The following is a 20,104-nucleotide window of genomic DNA, read 5'->3' as shown; positions in this document are numbered from 1 at the left end:
TTGTACAAGGCGTCCAGTAATTTTTAGTAGAACCGGGTAATGTCGTCAATCCGCGGAACCTTTGTCAAATCGTGGTCAAATGGTCGTGTTAATGAGCGGGGTGGTTGCTTAAATGGGCTTCACATCATAGAATGACGTCTTAATTCTACACAAGGTCTTAAGTAAACCGCATGTTTTGCTTTGCTCTTTAGATACCACATGTAATCGATTTCACAGTTTCAAAGAAGAATGTGTTTCAGTGTTGCGGTGATAGAACCGTTTTAATTCGGTTTTATAATAATCGGTTTTTCGTTTCTATAGCGCCGCCTGCCGGGAGTTATAAACTGTTCGGTGACGGGTTATCTTCCTTCAGTAAAAATTTGACGTCCATACACCGACGCACTGACTGAGTATTCGGGTAAATTGCAAAGACAATATAATACAAATAATGGTTATGCAAAATTAAGGAAGATCCAAACGACCAAACCAGTAAACAATTTCAAAAAGACACGGTGGTTAAGTATATGAAAACAGGAAAGGTAGTTTTCGTTGACCAAGTGCAGATTCCGAGATTCTGTTTTAAAGTCATAAATTATAAGAATATTTTGTTGTATAGTACCGTGTACAGTTTCCTGATATTCCAAAAAAATACAAAAACTGGATTCAATGTTTTGAAATTCTGTTCTCAAGGGCAACCTATGTGCCATGCCTTAAGAAAGTCTATCATGAGCGCGAACCGCTAGCACACACTAACGATGGCTAGACAGCGGATGAACGGAACGTGAACGTCAGCTGGATGAACGGACTCACACGAAGTCTGTTTTACACCATATTTAATTGATTTCTGTGGTTATAAGTGCGTGTATTTCAACATACGAGGGTCTAAAACTCGAGAGCCCCCAGCAGCAGTCCCGTCATTCAACGGTTGATTTGCCTCTGCGGCCCCAAGCCTTGGCGCTCTGTTCGTTCGTTGATCGTCTGTGAGCATATTTCTGTTTTGTTATGCTCTAGCAATTTTTTTCTTCCCACAGTCAAGGGAAAAGTTAAACGATCCGATACCAAAGCGAAAACACGCTCACTCCTTAAAAAAAACAAAATTTACCCATGTCGCTTACATACATGTTCTGAATTTACTAAAGTTAAAAAATATTACAAACAGAAAGAAAAATATTGCCAGTTTTATTGCATGATGTCTTTAAGACGTCACATGCTTTTTGCAAATATAAGTCACTGTAACGTCGATCACTATATGTTTTTTACAATAGTTTGCATAATGTAAGCCGATATATTAAAAAAGATTCCTTTGCATGTAAAGCTTCCATCAGTGGCGGTGTTATCAACATCAACGTAAGTGCACTGGAAAGACGTTTCAGGTTGAATAGCTCGCAATCGGATCTTATTATTGTCGGTGTGGATATCGGCTTCTGTCTTTTGGCATCGGTTACCGGATATTTTGGCGCCCGAGTGAATCGATCTCGTGTGGTAGGCGTCGGAGCCGTTTTCTTTGGCATAGGCTGCTTGCTCTATTCCTTGCCTCACTTTGTGAGCTCTCGTTATGTAACTGGTGGAACGAGACTTGTTTGTAAGTATGCAATTTTCGTCTTTCTAATTAATAAATATTATTCAGTTTTAAAGTCCTACCAGGTACAACTCTTTTTTCTAACAGGTATACAGTACAGTAGTTGCATGAAACATAAAGGATAACATAAGTCTATGAACTCTTCTAATAACTGATATATATTATCGCTGTGTACTATAGGGACTTCGAAACATCGAGCAAGGCGCGTATCAGAAGTCCACAAACACGGAGGTAGCGAAACTGCTCGGCAAGAAGGTTTTGGAGTTTCCGCTAAAGATTTTCCTACAGCATTACGAACGTTGCTTCGCAATCCAACTTTCACTCTACTTACCATTGCTGGAAGCGTTCAGGCACTTCTTATAAACGGAGTATCTGCATTTATGGCAAAGTATATCGAGGATGAGTTTCATTAGTCTATAGGGCAGGCAGCATTACTTGCAGGTAAATCGTCAGGTATTTTTCAACTTAATCGAATCTATAAGCGTTACTTTAAGTTGTTTCCTTCAAGAATATTTCATTTAAAATGTAGGCTAATATAGATTTTGAACAGTTGAGTTTGATTGTTTTTGAAAAGGGCACAATTCTATAAGCAAATATAGGTAGTCTATCCCACTTAAATTATACATTTTGTGATAAATTTCAAAACAACTGGTTTATTATACTGGTATGGCGTACACCTCATGCCAACATCCTCCACTTTTACAATCATATTCTACTTTGTTACAAAACAGGTGCTGTTATTTTACCTGCTGCTGTTTTGGGAAATATCATTGGCCGTTTGGTAATTTATGTTTTCAAATGGAAAACTCCGTCCATGCTGCTTTTCAGCGGAGGTTGCATGTTTTTGGTGGCTCTTGTGGCTCCGGGTTTTCTTCTGTATTGTAACAACAAAAACGTAGCAGGAGTAGTTTCCAATTACATGTAAGCTCAGTTAAATTATAAAAAGAACGCATAGCAAACAACAAAAAAAGAAAAATGCGTTCGATTAGAGGCAACATTATAGGTCATGAGTTATTACAAAAAAATAACATATTCAGTAGTTATAAAGAAACTGATTAATAGGAACAACCGTAGCTTGGCTCAAAGAAAAAGAAAAAAATGCGATTCTTCGTTATAAGTAAAGTGTATGTTGAAACTTATTTTCCCCTGAACGCAGCTCTGCTTCACCTAACGATATTGGATTATCAACTTTCTGCAATGGCTACTGCGGCTGTCAAGAAGAATATTACATTCCATCTTGTGGATCAGATAATGTCGAATATTTCTCTCCTTGTCAAGCCGGATGCTCTTCATATAACGGAACGGTATATTAGTTAATATTTGTTCAGAATGTAAGAACATAACTAGCTTGATAGTGTGCATTACTAATATAGGCCTAGATACATCTGATGCTTTAGGCAGAGTTTACATCCATCCACTTTAAAATATTTTCTGTGTGTTATTATTTCGCAATGTCAATAACACTTTTCATTGACTTCCATACCAACCCTAAATGAACAAAATGTTTAGGCATTTGGAACTTGTACCTGCATACGTTCTTCACTGAATGCGTCATACACTTTTCCAACGCCTTGTCTGAATGACTGCACTTATCTTGCTCCAGCATTGGTTATCGCGTTTATTGCTGTTTTGTCTACATTTGCATCATTTACTCCAACTCTTGTAGCATCATTCAGGTTTGCCCTAAAAAATGGATGTAAGAAACCATCTGCAAACAATAAAGCAAGGGTTTTTACACAGAATTGTACCTGAAAACTTGCGTTCATTTGGAATTGGAGTGCAGTGGCTGTTCTTTCGAGCCCTGGGAACTATACCAGGCCCCATTATTTATGCGGCGCTTATTGATCGTACTTGTCTTTTGTGGCAAAAAAGGCAGTGTGACGGAAGCATAGGTTCATGCTGGATATACGATACTCGCCAAATGGCACTCACTTTCATGGCAATTTGTAAGTTCAATAACAAATATAATAACGTTGATGCACCATGCTTGAGATTCATTTTTTCAATCTTGAGCAAACAATAACCAAGTTTCCTTGTTACAAAATCTAACATAAATTATTTAATCTGTATATCTCTGCTTTAATACAGCTATTGTCGGGAACACTTTGTCTGCACTTTTCTTTGTGCTATCATGGTGGTTTTACAAACCTGAAGATTCATTAGATGCAAATGAAGTTGATCAGAAAGAAAACGGAATTATTGAAGACAGTTCCGCAGCATATCCCAATCCCGTCTATGTTAATGAATAGTATCAATAGCTTGTAACTGGTGTTTTAAATCTTTAAGCTGATAAGATTTTGTTTTGGAAACTGGAAATATTTGGCCTGTGTTTGCTTTATTTTCTAGGTGTATTCTATCTGCTGGCTGAAGCAATTTATTTTAGTATAATGGTGACACTAATTTTTTAAGCAACATTTTCTGTAATACTTGTAAATAGTTGCGAATATTTTCGCTAAGTTTAACGTAAATAATAAATATTAACTTTATACGAAATGTATCAAAATAATCTAAACATACTGTATTACCATATTTACATATAAATGTATTATATAACCATTGCGCTGAATTGTTTTCGTTGGTCTTGGTTAGATTAGTCTAACTTAGATGTTTAGTCATGACACGCTGGTCATTTCCTAAAGCAAACCATCAAAGTAACGAGAAGGCAAGTCTAAAAACAAGTTGGCCTTACATAACATTATCTCTACGGTGTATAATGTAGACCTACTATGGGCTAAGCTTACTGATATATGCCACATTATACAGTAGTTGGTAAAAATTGTGTACAAGTTTATCACAAGTAACATGCGTGTTTTACAAATTCATATAATAAGTATAACGTTTGCCTTGGTTTTATTCATGACGGAAAATGAAGATGTGCTTCGTTTTGTCAAACACATTTTATTTTTATTATTCTACAATTAGTTAGTGGCACATTCCTAATTTGGCAGATTTTCAAGTTCTGTCAAGTGGAGCCATAATTTATGCTATCAAACATAAATTGTGCTTTCAATTCAAGCTATACAGAGACACTTGCAACGTTTTATTTTTAAATCTAACTTAAAGCTTAATTATATATGGAACAGATCCACAAAACAAAGCATGTTCAACAAACTTGTAATGGTTAAAAATTTATTGAATTTCGATAAATAGTTGCAACAACCAGTATAATACCTAAAAGAGTAGGTTAAAGTTTACACTTGAAATATATACATAAATTATAATTTGTTACAAAACTCCCTTACAATTGCGCTACAGAAAAAAAACAAAATTCTTCAGTTCAAAAAGCCTTCAATTTTACTTATCAATCACCGGTTGACTTGAAAATGTCATTTTGTTATAGCCTATTAAGCTTAACCGACCTCTATTATTTGGTATATAAACTATACAACCAGCAAATGGATTTTGAAAACAAACTCACAACAATAACAAAAACGATGTCATTTTTAGCTGTCACAAAAATTTATTTCTCAGATTCCAGTATACACTGTTATTTTGTTAAACACTTTAATTAAACACGAAAAGTGAGGCCAAAAAGAAACGCCTAAAATGGTTACATGTTTAAATCGCACATGTTTATACTGTTTTGTGTTTAAATGTTGTACGTGTTTACTAACTAGGTGTTTATTATCTTTGGTGTTTATGTTTAAATGTTGTACGTGTTTACTAACTAGGTGTTTACTACATTATGCGTATTGTCACTTGGCAGTCAAAATTTCCAAAATAGCGTTTATTACAGCAGCGCAACAGAAACAAAGCAGGTACAATCACGGGCGCCGGAATTATTTTTGGCAGGGGGCAAAATTCGAAAAAAGGACACTTTTTGAATGTCATTTTGGAAAATAAAGAAAGAAAAGGGGGCGATGGCCTCTCTGCCCTTCCTCTTCCGGCACCCGTGAGTAATAATAATTGCTGCAATAAGTTTAGTGTAAAATCATTACTCATAATGTTCCATGTTCATATTGTTCACATACTTCTCAAAGAAGACGTATTTGGAGGACTTATGATAACCAGACAGACTATCCTTCAAGAGATGAGCTTGTAAAAAACCCAAAATAGGGTAAACCTTTGGGTATTGCAATTGCTAAGCATAATAACAACCGATAAGTTGCATTAAATAGCCTAACACCACCCTCGAATCGTTGTTACATCTGACGTGGATTGAATCAGCAACAATGAATGTTTTCATGGTTCCGGCTTCGTTGTAAGAAACAAGCAAACTTGGCGGTGTTTTCTTTCTGGAGTTTAAAGTAATCCGTAATGCCTAAAAAATTAAAACAAAAATGTCAATGTATACAAATTGTTCTGTAAAGCCACATGTTCTGTTCAATTGTTCTGTAAAGCAACTACAACTCACATTAACAGTCTGCATTGCATGAAAAAGATTTGTTTTGCGGGTCGGCCAAAGTTGTTTTTGTGACCTCAAAAAGAGATTAAGTTTTTTCTCTGATGATGGATCCTATGTCAAAAGTTTTGTTAGATTTTTACACTATTAATAATAATGACTCTATTTTTCCCTCAATATATATTAAGTGTCTCAAGATCTGAACACATTATTCCTCAACAAAGCAATAAACTAATACACAAACAACCAAATTAGATTTTTGTTAATTGCTGGATGAATGCTCAGATTGCTCACCTCAGTCTCATGGCATTGCCGCTCAACATTGCTGTCACATTTGTTGTCTAGTGTGGTTAGCATGCTTACGCAAGCCTCTTAAATCGTATTGTAATCAAATTGATAAACGTTTCTGAATTTTTCCTCAATCTGCATAAGTTATCATCATATCAATAACCATGTTGCAGCCTCTAAACATGATCTACAACTGTATTCTCTTAAAAATGCATCAAAATCTAAAACACCTTATCATAGTTTCTTTCAAACACTGACAAAAGGCATTTGTCCTAATAATGAAAAATTTTCAATGATTCCACTAATGCATCCATCTTTACATTAAACTAATTGCTTCTTGGTGAAAGACAGACATTGGTCTTAAATACCTGTTTTAGTAGACCGTATTCCCATTCTGATTCTTCTTTTTCTAAATGTTGTCTAATAACTTCAGTAGCCTTTTTTGTCCATTCTGAATCTACAGTGATTACAAATATAAAACTAAACAATATAGCTTTTAAAACAGTAGTGAGATGTAATTATTATTTAAGCTTTTTGATAAGGTATTAGAATCTTTCTTCTTGGCCTGAGGAACGTCTTTAGAAGACTCGGACTCGGCAATGATTCCTCCACTCTCTGCAGTTTTCCACAAAAACTCAATTTTCATTTGTTTATAAATTGAATTTTATAACGTATTGACCAACCCTGACACTGCTTACCGGGACCAGAAGAGTAAAGGTTAATAATGCCTTACCCAAGAACATTACAAAAGTAGTAACACTGGACATTTGCAATAAGTCCGCATTGTTTGAACCTGGTGCCAAGCCAATCCACCACTGAAGCAACACTTTTTGGCATGCACAGTATATTTTAAAATTAACTCAATATTGTTAATAATATAAATTTCATGTGGATCAAAAATATATAATTCTGCATCACCTACCAGTCTTTGTAGCTGAAGGAAACCTAATGATGAGGGTTGTTTACTATGTGATGGCACATCAGGTAGATGGCTTCTCTTCAACATAAGTTTCTAAGCTTTTCCAATAACTTTCTACAGAAAACGCCTGAAGAAACAGCTTAGTATAGACTGTTATAGCCTACTGCGTACAAAAATATTTTATAATGTAGGAAATTTATCATTACAATTATTACAATAATTTTCTTACTACTAAATTATCAAAATCAAATGCTTACCGAAGGCCAATGCCTTGCCCAAGAGCATTAAAACGGTATGGCACCACCGGGTATCGAAAACATGCTATCAGTAGGCCTATTTGTTATTGTCTGTAACTCTGTAAACCTTTCTGCCCGCATGGAATATAGGCCTATAGGCCTAGCTTGCAGTAACAAACCTGAACCATACACCCAAATACGTTACACCAGGCTACCTATATAGGCTACAGAAAATAAACTGGGACAATAAGCTACAGCCCTACGAAACATCATAAAACAATTCGCTGTCTTTAAGTAAGCTGATTAGCTGAAAAGAGGATTCAGATTTTAGAGATAGCTTGTAGCTGCCTGAAGGAGGAAATGCGCGCCCACATTTTTGACAATGGTAGAACTTAACATATTATTTCATAGAACTTAAAGTAATTTTGAAATGGTAAACTTGCTGAATAAAAAACAAATAAAAACAACAATTGCTTGTTCTAATGTAAAAAAAATACGTTTAATATAATGTTATGAAAGTTTTTTTTATTTTAATATTTTAGATTTTGAGTTATTTAAACATGAAATAAATAGTTATAACCTACTATTTTCAGATACACATTCTACATTATATGAACAAACATTATTCAGACGTTCCACTAACTGATGGTGAACGCTTGTCATTTACCTTTCAATCAAACGACGAGAAGAGAACGCCCACGTTAGGCCATGCCCGAGTAATTTTAAACTTTGATGGGCAAAGTATGGTAATTGTTTTTTCACCCTCCATTCCTGGGTGAATGGCTTTACTTGAAAACCAATCACAGCCAGTGGCGTAGCCGGAAAAAAATTGGGGGGGGGGGGTCAAATATTTCATGAGACTATAAAGAGAACTATACAAATTGTTGGTTTTAAGACACCGCCACCCGATGTAGAAACCTATAGACACAAAATATGGAGGCGGGGTGGCCAAGGCCCCTTTCACCCCTTTGAAATATAGCCTACAGTAAGGCCTGGACAATACAATTTAGTGTTCAGCCACTCCATACAGGAAAATTTTTAAAACGACTTCAAGTTGCCAACTTTAAACCTAAGAATTGAGTCCAAGATACAAATTTATACTGAACAATAGCTCGTGTAATTGGGTAATGCGAACAAGTCTAAAGCATATAGTACCGAACTGTTTTTGATAGATTCTTTCTAAAGCAACTTAAAGTATAAGATATAATTCAATAAAACTCATCAAAATAAACACATTCCTCCTAAACACCTTTTTGTTTGACACATTTTGTAATCTTTGTGTTATGTGTTTAACATGTAAACGCCTAAAGCGTGGAAAAAGTGTAGAATAGGCATAAATCATTATTAAACGTGTCATGGATTGTGGTGTTTAACCCATAAAGTGTTTAAATTTTGTCAAATTAACAAAATTTATACACTTAAACACATAATTAAACACTTTAACATGTTTAAAGAAGTAAAATTGTGTTTAAATTTTAAACACATGAATGACAGTGTATCTTCGTGAACAAAAATTGGATTATCAAACTGTTTCTCCGTGCATTGAGGCTTCCTGTCTTCATCCGCAGATCGATCTGATTCCACTGGAAGTGGTGGTTTGTATGCAAACACCATCAAACCATAGCAAATTAAAGCCAGAAGATGTCCTACCAGAACTAAAAAAAAGTTATATGCAAAACCCTGTAAAAAATGATGTCGCAATGAAATAGTAAGAAGAAAACAAAACAAATTTTGCGCAAAATGGTTGGAAACATATGCTCTCATAAGTGCAATGCCGGGATTTTTATAGCGTAATTTGAAAACAATAGGGATATCGAATATATGTAGCCTACTACGGCGGGTAATTTGCCCCACAGATAAAATAAACAGTTTGCAAAAATTGTTGTTTTGCAACATGAATTACATTTCTCCAAATTTGAAAGCAAAGCCAAAGAATTGTGCCATGAAAACGATAAAGTGAAAAGTGCAATTATTGTGAGATGCGTGTTATTTTTTGTTAATTTAGCAATTTAATCCTGTATGACGGTTCAAGACAACCAGTTTGCTATAATTTCCGTTTGCATCTTTTATATCTAAATGATTTTATTGGAGCGTGATTACTGATTAGTATCAAAAAATCACATTGAAACTGTTACCTAAAATCATGAACGTCAGGCCCATATTCGCGCTATCGTATATCCAACATGAACCACGGCTTCCATCACATCGTCTGACTTGCCACAGTATGCAGGTCTGGTCAGTCAACTTACCGAACATGATTGGACCGGGAATGGTGCCCAAAGCTCGAAAAAACAACCACGCTAGCCCGACAGCTAAGCATCGCAAAGACTCTGGAACAATTCTATTGCAGATATAGAATATAACAATATCGTTGAAGCAATGTTATCGAGCAACGGATTGATTAAACAGAAAAAATCAATTACAGTACTATAATATCAATCAAAACTATGCATAGCCTACACACATAAATCAAGGAAAACATAATAACATTACAACCTGTAAAATCTTAACAGTCAACAGGTGACTTAACATATGACAGTGACAGATGACAGATGACATGACAGTTAAAAAATTAGATACCACGTCAATTAAATACCAAATTAGATTAGTATATCAAATATTATATCGTCGTTTGTTCGTATAAGTACAAAAATATAGGATACAAATAATTATTTGTCTATTATAATTAATAGACAAATATTTTTTTTTTTATATAAATCGCTGAATTCACTCAATATTTCAGATTACTTATGTAGGCTATGTATATAAGTTAGTGCTAGAACTGAAAGCGGAAATATATAGCACAATGGTGCGGTATAACATTATCTGTACGGTGTATAATGTAAACCTACTATGGGCTAAGCTTACTGATATATGCCACATTATACAGTAGTTGGTAAAAATTGTGTACAAGTTTATCACAAGTAACCTGCTTGTTTGTTGTTACTAAATTATTACCTGAATGTAATTACAGTGGCAGCTGTGTGAGTTTGAAATACAATAAATGCAAGAAAAAAGATCAATGGCAAAAAAATTTTGACATTTTCGCAGCTATTTTCGCAAAAACCAGATGTAGCAGTACTAGCCGTGTCCAGCACCTTCGAATTGTTATCAATTGCATTGGACGCCACACAAGAACAGTTTGAGTATAACTGGTGAAAACAAATGCTAAAGTAAGCACTATTTAAACTTGAATTTTCTGCGATGCAGTTCTAACTCTTTACCTTAAAATATTCACTTTCATCAAGTGACGAGTGACAACCTGCGTGGCACGGGGAGAAATATGTAAGATCATCGGCGCCACACACGGGTTTGTAAAATTCGTTTTGACAGGAACACGGCGCATTACATGGTGCCGTTAGGTTAACATTCACAAGGGAACTTCTATCTGATCTGGCATGAACAGAAGTAAAATAACAAAGATTTGTGATTGGTTTTGTGTAAATTATGCTATTCATAACAACACGAGATTACGTTTTAGTACATTATACTATTTGGCCTATATACAGTTCCAACAGGCAAACCCGTAACTCGCAGTGACACCAGCCACCTTAATGTTTTCGCAGTACAAAAGCATGGAAGGCGATAACAAACAGGCAAGAAATGAAAGAATCAAACAATAAACAATGATGCTGGGTGTCTTCCACTTTAACTGCGATATACAAACGCCTCCGACAATATGGCCAGCTGCCGCTCCAGGTACCAGTACAGCACCTACAATTACAAATTGCCAAATACAAAACTAAAGAAATGAAAAAAGACACTTCCAGAAAATTATGAAAAGATTTAACTTATTTTTAGGCTGCCAATATTTCACCGGAAAAAAACGTACGTTCAAAGTTATTTTTCACAATTTCTTGTTACCCTAATTTAAGTTTTGTAACGTAGTAACCTAAAGCTAATTCTGGTTTCAATCTAACTTCAATTAAACCCTAAATACTGTAGCCTAAATCGAATTTCTGCATAGCCTACTTGTTTTCCTAACCTACCTTTAATTATGGGCTGCATGACCTACTTATGATGAAATAGTCACTCCGCATTTTTTGCGATAGATTTTTGTAAGAATATCGCTTTTAAACTCGAAACAGTACTCGTATTTATAAACTTTAAATATACCTTCTTGTAAAATTTTGTCGTCTGTGTAATGTTGTCGTAGTAAGGTCGCGTGATTGTATGGGTAGGCCTATTATAACGTTGGATAAACATAAGCAAACAACTTTACCTGCGTAAATAGCTGCATTTCCAGCTGTGATATGAAATTCATTTTGAATAAATTTAGACAAAAATGATGTTGCCCCAGATACGGCTCCACCAGAGGCACATCCAGCCAGAATGATCAAAACATACGTCAAATTTTTTAGCAGGCTCTTGATTGCAAATGGAAAATTTCTAATTGTGTTTTGGCTACCTCGTTTTTCTATTTGTTCTAAGTCAACTGTTTGATGAATTTCGGATTGTCGTTCCGCTCTATATTTAGCAGTACCTGAAAAACAGGTGTCCATTAAATTTGTGTATGCATTAAGCTAAGCCAAAGCCCTGTTACATTAAGCTAAATCTCTCAAAGCGTCCCATCAGTTTTTTAAACGCGTTGTGACCTGTCTAAACTCTAAATCTAATTACAGGTGTGGTTTTTCTGGTCATACGAACTATAGTTTTTAATGCGTTCGGACAAATTCTCGAAAAATATAAAACCAGTTGTGATCTGACTAAGTTATATATAGGAACGTGTAGACTAAATTTGTTCATACCTGGACAATGATAAATTGCCACGTTTCTAATACAATCTAAAAGTAGGCCTAAATGGCAACGACCTATACGGAAAGTTTGTATGTAACCTATACTTTTATTACATTTTAAGAATATGTAATTATCGCTTCGTTTATTTAAACGAGACGAAATATTTGTCGGAAAATTTTGAACCGAATCAATCAATCGATCATCTGTCTTTGAAGTAGGCGTACAGACGGTAAAACAGTAGTTCTTACAGGCAGCTTCCTTTGCACACAGGTTTAGTCCAATCAGCGAATATTTTCAGAACCAGCTGAGACTAACCTAAGAGTTACGGGAGAAAAACATCGGCCCAATGGGCTATGGCCTATGGCCTAGTTATAAAACAATTAGCGAATACAATGCAAATGTAAAAATGCTGGTTATGTCATATAAGACAAGAAAAATATTTTTTACCTTTTCTCAATCGACAAAGACAATATAAATGAGTACGGTTGAAGTCATAAACAGAGTTAGAAAGTCTGTTTTTAGTTTTTTTTTACGACGGAGAGTTGTACTAATGCCTTAAGTGTATGACGTAACTGCGAACAAAAGACGCACAAATGCTCAGGCGCTCTACTTCCGATTTATATTTCAGCAGGAAAACACGCAAACACTGACAGCTATAGCATATGGTACCTATCATGTATACAAAACATTACTCACATAGACAGGCTGAAAGTGTAAATTTCAGTATCGCTTTTTCGTCTTACAAAAGACTCGGCATAAGAACGTTTGTCGAAGTAAATATATCTTCAACGTTTGATGCCTTTCTTGACAAAAATTACCTGGTAATTGTTTCGGAAATCCAGCAAATGGTATCACCGTGCACCAGCATAACACCATCATTATCAATGGTCCAATCCACCAGGCTCCAACCCATCGAGGATCGTCAGGGTTTGGGCTAAATTAAAACATTAACAAAGTTTGTACAACTGCCTTGGCAGAAAAGCAATGCCTGGGGCATAATCGCAAAAAATTAATTCTTTAGGAAACTATACAGATTTAAATACCAATGTCGTACACTTGCACTGGTATAAACAATATCTCGTATAAAAAAAAGTTAGCATCCAACCTGATGTTGTTTACCGTATCGAAGTCAACGTAATAATTTGATAGAAACGCTCCTCCACTCGTAAATCCAATTACAGGGCCAAATAAACTACAAGCATTTGCAATGCCTGTAAAAGATAAATGAGAACGTATATTTGACGGGAATAAGCAACAAATCAAAGGAAACAACAAAATATGATCTGTCCATAAACACTGTACCAATGTAAATCGGTGCCACGTTCTTCGGGACGCTGTTTTCAATAAAGGCAATTCCCAAGGTGTAAAGTGGTGTTGTACCGCAACCCATCAGTACTTGACCGAACAGAAGAATGTACATATTGTAGCTGTCGTCACCTTCGTGCAAGGAGCATTCAATTTCCGTTATGTTGCATGTATCTGTAATAAAATGATTCCATCTGCTACTACCATAAAATATCTGATATAAATGGCGGCATTGTAATTGTCTGTCATATTTTCACCAGCGAGAAAAGAAGCGACCATATAATATAACCTTGTGATGTATGTATTGGATGTATTCAATAATGCTAAAAAGTTGCAAATAAGTTGCTGAAAACTCAAACTAAGCTCAAAACATGACTGAGCTGTATTTTGGAATGTTTGCAGTAACAATGTCGGTAAAACTATTTCACAAAAAATTAAAAAAGACCTTAGTGATGTAAGACCAAATCAATCATCCAAAATTCCAAATCATAGACGTATAATTTCATGTAACCGAGTATTTCGGCAAACAAAAACTCACCGACCAATGAAACTGAAACAAAATTGTACAAATCCGTTGTAAAATGGGGAATTGCATATACTAATGCTCCTGCACCGAAAAGTATAGCCCCTGCTGCAATGAGGCGAGGGACATGAGATCGGGCACCGAAATACGTCACAAAAACAGTCAAGATACAAAACGCTATATCGTAAGATACCACTATTATCGCAGACTGAGAGCTGTCCAAGCCAAACCGTCTTTCAAGGGCTGCAATGTTGGTGTTTGTGATTCCTCCAACCATCGACCCTGCATCACGTAACAAGCAAATTTTACAAAACTTTTTCGCATATCTTAGGCATACATAACCTTAATTTTCTCAGTGAAAGGGCTTAGGTAACAAGCTTATGGACCACTATATGACCACTAATCACCACTGAAAAAAAAATATATATAACTTATATATTTATAGCAATCGACCAAAAACTTTAAAACAAACAAGATTCAAACAGTATTTGGTAAGATTCTTTTGTGGAAAATCTAGTTTACAAGTACCGTAACCAAAAACAAAATCGTAGTCTATTACCTGCAACAATTGCGAAAATGGAATAAATGACCAAAAAACCTTTAGCATTGTTGCAGCATTGCAGAAATTTCGGTTTACAGTAAAATAAAGAGTAATCGTCTTCTTCAGCAGCTCGATCAGGCTTCAAATCTTTGTCCATCCTTTTTCACCGATGTTGAAATTGTTTGTCCATTAATATAATACTGCAGACCTGTGCTGGACGCTTCAGTTATTACATACAAGTGCGCATCTATAGACTCTATAAGGCCTACAACATTTAAAAATATTGCAATTAAGAAGCCATCAATAAATATTCGGTAATTCACTCTTCAAGGTAACCAATTTTCAAGTTATTTAAGTAGCACCACAAACCAGAACCTCAAAAGAAACCTGCTATACTATGAGTTTGGGATGGCAAGAAATATAGGCTACGCATCTGTACTGTATGTTTCAGAGCTTATCCGGCCTGCTAGACTAAACGCTTTGTTACCAGCTAAAGCTTGTCTAAGTGCCCCGTTAACAAAATATGCTCATGTTATTTTACTTGCAATTATTTTAATTTTATACCAAGTATTTCTATGAATTGCTTGAAACCTTTTTTCGAAAAAACTAACTTCTACGAGACATGTACCAAGCTGTAAAGATTACCTAGTTTACCTAGTTATTCAAGAAACAGCATACTTAAACTTTCTTGCAAATTTTAGGCAGTTATTGCAACCATATACAGAAGGTCTGCAGTCTTGCACAAAATGTCATTGTGCGGTATATTATACGTGTAAACCAGTTGTAGGATGCTCTGTATAATACATCTTAGCATAGAGTATCAGAACAGCTAATTTCGGATTGTTTGTATTGAATTCTATGCACAGGAACTGATAGACTCATTTAAATTACCGCTTTATGCACATCCATTTCCCTTTCGACAAAATCTAACTCAACGTACGACACAACTGAACACAGCTACCAAAGATAGTATAAATTGCCCTTAAGCATTTAAACACCCTAAACTGCAAAGAAGATCTGTTAACCATCACACTGCGGTTATAATGGCAATTTGAAGGCGGAGCTTTTAAGAGGGCCGAGCTCGCGGGTTCGATACATAGCGACGCTACCGTTGTAACTTGTAAGGCCCCTGAGAAAGATATAAACGATGCTTGCTCTATGCAGTGGTTTGGGTAACCATTTCCAAAGATGGACAAAGTGATGTGACAAAGTGTGTGTCTATCGGAACTTGAACAAAAGTTTGGTAACTGTGGGGCTTATAGAGTGGTTATAGAAACCACCGCCGAATTTAAGTCGTGCTAAAACTTTACTCAGTTTGAAGATGAAGACTCTGACACACACTTGCTACTATAAAATTCAATCTCCTATAACTTATAACATCCCGTCCATGTGGTGTTATATTGCTAGTGACGTGCTTGCATCGATTTTGCATTTTCGTATTTGTTGAAGAATTACCACCTTTTAGAAACGCGTTTAAAGTGCGTTAAGAATTTATTTCGACTGTCATAGAAGTTGTAAATTAAGCCAAGTGCCTACAGTCTACACGCTATAAAAAGGCAGTTTGTAAACAGATTGAACTGATAGCTTGCTTCAGCAGATGAAATGAATAAGTAACCAAGACAAACTGAATTCGCGGGTCAAGTTACCTTCTAAGATTCAATTGAGCCAAGTAGTCGATCCTTTTGAAAGAAGTGATTTGAACGAAGTCGAATCACTTGGCAAACTAAGCTTGAGTCAAGCCATTTAATATCTGAATCGTCCATAACGGTCATTATCATTACCGACATTTTATAGTGCACCACGGAATGCTGTTCATCATCAGAATTGATGACTGACAGACTAGCTTACGACGAACAAACAGCAACACGAAACAAAAGGCATCCATCCCAATGTACTGTATCTGAACCATCTCAATAAATATTCCGCTAATCAAGCCAAATAACGTCATAATTCGCCATTTCCACTTATCTTGACTTAGTTTCGAAAAACAAAGCAAGATTTTATATAACTTATCACTTCATCAGGTTCTCTTCAAAATAGACACGGTATCCACAACTATCCAAACCTTCAACACTTGCTCATTTGGCCACCTAATTAATTTATCGAACTATCCGTTGGAACAACTCAACCGCAACATACCTACAAACATTTGAATTGGTCTTCTCTTTGCAACCAACTCCAACCCAGTGAACGTGGACACAAAATTATGTGCGCTTTTCTACCCATGATTGAGATATTTCTAGCAATATTAAAAAAGCGGTAAACGATAAAAAACACAGTGTAAAGAGACTTTAACGAAAGTTTTTCTTTTTTTTAAATCATTGGTAGAAAATTTTAAAAGCCAAAACTTGTCACGACATGCGGAGTCATTTCTGTTGCTGTTGTTTATTTGTTTTTTTATTCCATTGGTTGGTCGTGGATGAATCAGGTGATTCAACGAACCTTGTTCTTTGCAGAAATAATACTTTTTACTAAATATACCATAATTTTTATGTATGATACAATATTGCAAAAACGTTGCTTTTCACGGTTACCTAAGAGAATTAGTCATCATCTGACCAATTTTGATGGAAAGTGGTCAATAATTGTGGCCGCGACAAGAAAAATATTGTCAAATGGGTCAACTATCCCCACTCTCCCTAACAGTATTCACTTATTCAACTTTGCAGTATAAGCAATAAGCATATACACCGAATCAACTGACATTAATACGTTTTAACAATACTATAACACTATATAAAAGCATTATGATATTTTAACAAGATATTTTTCGTTTTTTGCGTTTTAATATGCACAACTGTTTAGGTTCAATCGAGTCATAAAAATAGCATCCGAACGTTCTTCATCGCTTTTGTGAAGTTGAATGTGTGTCGCAAGCTGAACGATATGTGGAGGCGAAGAATTGGTGAGTTTACCATAACAATTGGTATGGTATGATAAGTTAATTGTAATAATCTTTATCCTCAGACTGAAGAGAGTCTTTTATGCACAGCTTAAATGATGATGATTCCTCAACTCTCGAGCTCCGTTTACCGACGACCGACGTGCTAGCCTTTGTGCAAGTCCCCATTGTCACACATTTTTGTTTATATCGTGTTAGTAGTGTTACCCGAATTTAGAACTGTTTACCAGGTTCACTGAACATAAGCAAGCGTCGTTTGCCTTAACATCAACCGGGGGCCATTGGGCGTTCTCCGGAGTTCACAAACAGATGCCTCACTTGTGAGCTATAGTGTAGTAGTAGGGGAAGGCGGGGCAAAGCGGGACACACATTTCTCACGTTTTTGTGGTTGAGGACCACTGATGCGTTGATTAAATATCAATCAGCTAAGGAAAATGAACAGTGTCAAAACTTCAAAAGCTTAAAAATTAAATTAACTTCATTTTCAATAAAATCGTGATACTGTAGGCCTACTACAGTTATGGCAGATTAGCAGAACCACCAAACATGGCCATCCGCAGTCGTATCTGCACTATTTGGACAAAAATTGTTTCATCCGCGCAAGTAGGCGTATTTCGAAACAATACAACCATTGTGTAGGCTTGTAGTTTTAAGTCAGAAATACAACATCGGCAAATTATCTGCCGCTCATGTTTCATATGATCCCGTCTGGGCCTTTGCATATTGATGTCTGTGTTTACAATCTATGTTGACCATTTTGTGTAGAACTAATCAATTTTTATCTCCAGAAACTGCTATCGCATAATTTTTAAGTTTTTCGTTCCGTATGCCATGAAACACACACTTTTATAGACAACTTTGAATTCAGCACCGTGTTTGTGAAATAGGTTTACGTTTAAAATAAAGCGTTGCTATAAATAACTGACTTAATCACTAGTATCCTGTCTATACTATAGCTCCAGACGCCAAAGCAATACGCTCTGCCTACAATCTTATAGTGTGCAGATTCGATCATTGGCTTAAACCCTTAAAGGCTATAAGGTAGTGCCGTCGCTGGCTCCATGCTATTTGATCCATATATAGCTAGAACCCTGGCATGTACTACCACTCGGGGCCAGACCAAACCTGGGAGCAATGGGAACTTAGGAGTAATTCCAAGATCCCCAAGACTTCAGAACTCTTGAACTAAAGTCATCCCACCAGATAGAGTTTAACGTCATACCCAGGAACACGAAATGAATAAAAAAATGGACAATTGGTGTGGACCGCCACTATACAACTGCAAAAGAACTCAATCACGTTTCAAGCAACAGTTAAAGCGACTTAGCATAGTGCCATTTGCTATCCTCGCTTCGGCGTAGACATTTAAGATGGAACTTACAAAACGTTTTCAATTATTTGGGTTAATTTTCGATCTTTTTTTCGACGTTTGACCGGGATTTTGAACATCGTTCCCCACCGAAAGTTAAAATTAAACTTTATCACATTAAACTTGAATTCATGTTTGATGATTTGAAAGTGGTCTGCCGCAGTAGAAACCACTAATTATCTGTAGTGCCGGCAGACGCGATCATAATTAGCGCCCATAGGATTTTGGGGTTAATTTTCGGTCTCTTTACGACGTTTGACTACAATTTTGGACATCGCTCCCCACCAGAAGTTAAAATTAACTTTTAAAAAAAGTATGCTCGCTTGATTTTCTCAATCCAGTACTCCAGTAGACAGTGTCTGCCAGAAGGTGTTTGCTGGCTTGACTCAGGTCGTAGTGTGCACTGTGCAGTGCCGTTTTAGAAAAAGAATCTCGGGTATATTCTTGCCATATTCTGCAGTCTAGTCAATAAGCACTACGCTACCGTATTGCTTTCTTCCCCCCGTCTAAAATAAGTCTAATATCTGCTCGTCACCGTATTATAATTCATCAACTTAGGTAAACGGAAGCCGTTGAAATAGGCCTAGTAACTTCGATTGATATTTGTGATAAAATCCGTTTTGTAACTGAAAATGCAAAACAGTATAGGCTACCGGTATAGAACTCTGTATGGAAAGCTTGCACGTTAGGCTAAAGCACAGTAAGATTCACGCCGATTCACAAAATGAAGGACTATGTTTTATGCCACGCTGAAAGGCCGTACCTTGCCTGCCAGTTACCATAAACACTGGACAGGCTTGGGCCACGAGTTGCAGCTCATACCAACTTTTTCCTTGCACACCAGAATTTTGCTTCTGCAACCCGAAAACTGCCGTACTTTGCAGTCCGGTTTGTATGTATGTTTGTTGTGACACCATGCCAGAACGGCAAATCTAATATTTACGCCAGTGTAGTAATTGATATTTGCTTCTTCACCTCGCCGGACTACCAGAGATCTTCGGCGTATCATACAAATTTTCCATACAGGCCATAGTGGAAAGTATATCAGCCCCACACATAAGATTTGTCAAAGTGCACGCCAAAGTTTTTTTTATCTTCATGCCGATTTATAATAAATAAACAGAAAAGCTGTTTGGTTGAATGCCAATTTATAATAATAAAAAAACGAAGAAATAAGGCTACAGAGCACGCCATCACCCAAGATTTGTGTCATGCCAAGATGCCCACTGTCATTAATTTAATAATTATTTACTTTCAAAACTCATATCGTTTAAGTTATAAAAATAAAAGCGACATGAAGCAAATTATTAGTGCTAATAAAATGTCTAAGGATCGTTGAAAGTTTGTAACAAATAACATTAGTCTTGAAGGAAGATTTTAAGAT

At 36.1% G+C, this 20,104-nt stretch overlaps 3 protein-coding genes across 6 annotated transcripts; 1 reads left to right on the top strand and 2 right to left on the bottom strand.

Moving 5' to 3' along the window:
• The first annotated feature begins 39 nt into the window (after nt 1–39).
• LOC143444908 (solute carrier organic anion transporter family member 4C1-like) lies at nt 40–3,807 on the top strand. The gene is made up of 12 exons (XM_076943701.1): nt 40–100; nt 192–246; nt 837–940; nt 1,011–1,211; nt 1,295–1,561; nt 1,739–1,946; nt 2,067–2,083; nt 2,290–2,479; nt 2,715–2,862; nt 3,068–3,234; nt 3,299–3,504; nt 3,647–3,807. Exons 1-12 carry the CDS (start codon nt 40–42, stop codon nt 3,805–3,807), a joined length of 1,785 nt encoding a protein of 594 aa, XP_076799816.1.
• A 777-nt stretch (nt 3,808–4,584) lies between these two features.
• Nucleotides 4,585–14,711, bottom strand: LOC143445837 (solute carrier organic anion transporter family member 4C1-like). 3 transcript variants are annotated; one of them, XM_076945175.1, is made up of 12 exons: nt 14,468–14,711; nt 13,924–14,190; nt 13,383–13,559; nt 13,186–13,291; nt 12,899–13,014; nt 11,566–11,826; nt 10,868–11,057; nt 10,568–10,736; nt 10,302–10,495; nt 9,479–9,684; nt 8,842–8,998; nt 4,585–5,040 (listed from the first exon to the last, which is right to left on the bottom strand). In XM_076945175.1, exons 1-12 carry the CDS (start codon nt 14,604–14,606, stop codon nt 5,019–5,021), a joined length of 2,004 nt encoding a protein of 667 aa, XP_076801290.1. In that variant the 5' UTR covers nt 14,607–14,711; the 3' UTR covers nt 4,585–5,018. The 3 variants fall into 3 exon arrangements, with proteins under 3 accessions (XP_076801290.1, XP_076801288.1, XP_076801291.1); XM_076945173.1 differs by lacking the exon at nt 4,585–5,040 and having other exon boundaries at nt 8,438–8,998; XM_076945176.1 differs by lacking the exons at nt 4,585–5,040; nt 14,468–14,711 and having other exon boundaries at nt 8,438–8,998; nt 13,924–14,016; nt 14,102–14,186.
• LOC143445838 (uncharacterized) lies at nt 5,264–6,663 on the bottom strand. Of its 2 annotated transcripts, XM_076945178.1 has the most exons (4): nt 6,557–6,663; nt 6,195–6,323; nt 5,913–6,014; nt 5,264–5,819 (listed from the first exon to the last, which is right to left on the bottom strand). In XM_076945178.1, exons 2-4 carry the CDS (start codon nt 6,255–6,257, stop codon nt 5,640–5,642), a joined length of 345 nt encoding a protein of 114 aa, XP_076801293.1. In that variant the 5' UTR covers nt 6,258–6,323; nt 6,557–6,663; the 3' UTR covers nt 5,264–5,639. The 2 variants fall into 2 exon arrangements, with proteins under 2 accessions (XP_076801293.1, XP_076801292.1); XM_076945177.1 differs by lacking the exon at nt 6,557–6,663 and having other exon boundaries at nt 6,195–6,515.
• Nucleotides 14,712–20,104: the final 5,393 nt, after the last annotated feature.

The sequence above is a fragment of the Clavelina lepadiformis genome, chromosome 2 (genome assembly GCF_947623445.1).
Source record: "Clavelina lepadiformis chromosome 2, kaClaLepa1.1, whole genome shotgun sequence".
In the NCBI taxonomy this organism is placed as follows: Eukaryota; Metazoa; Chordata; class Ascidiacea; order Aplousobranchia; family Clavelinidae; genus Clavelina; species Clavelina lepadiformis.
This window is presented reverse-complemented; position numbering and strand designations above follow the sequence as displayed.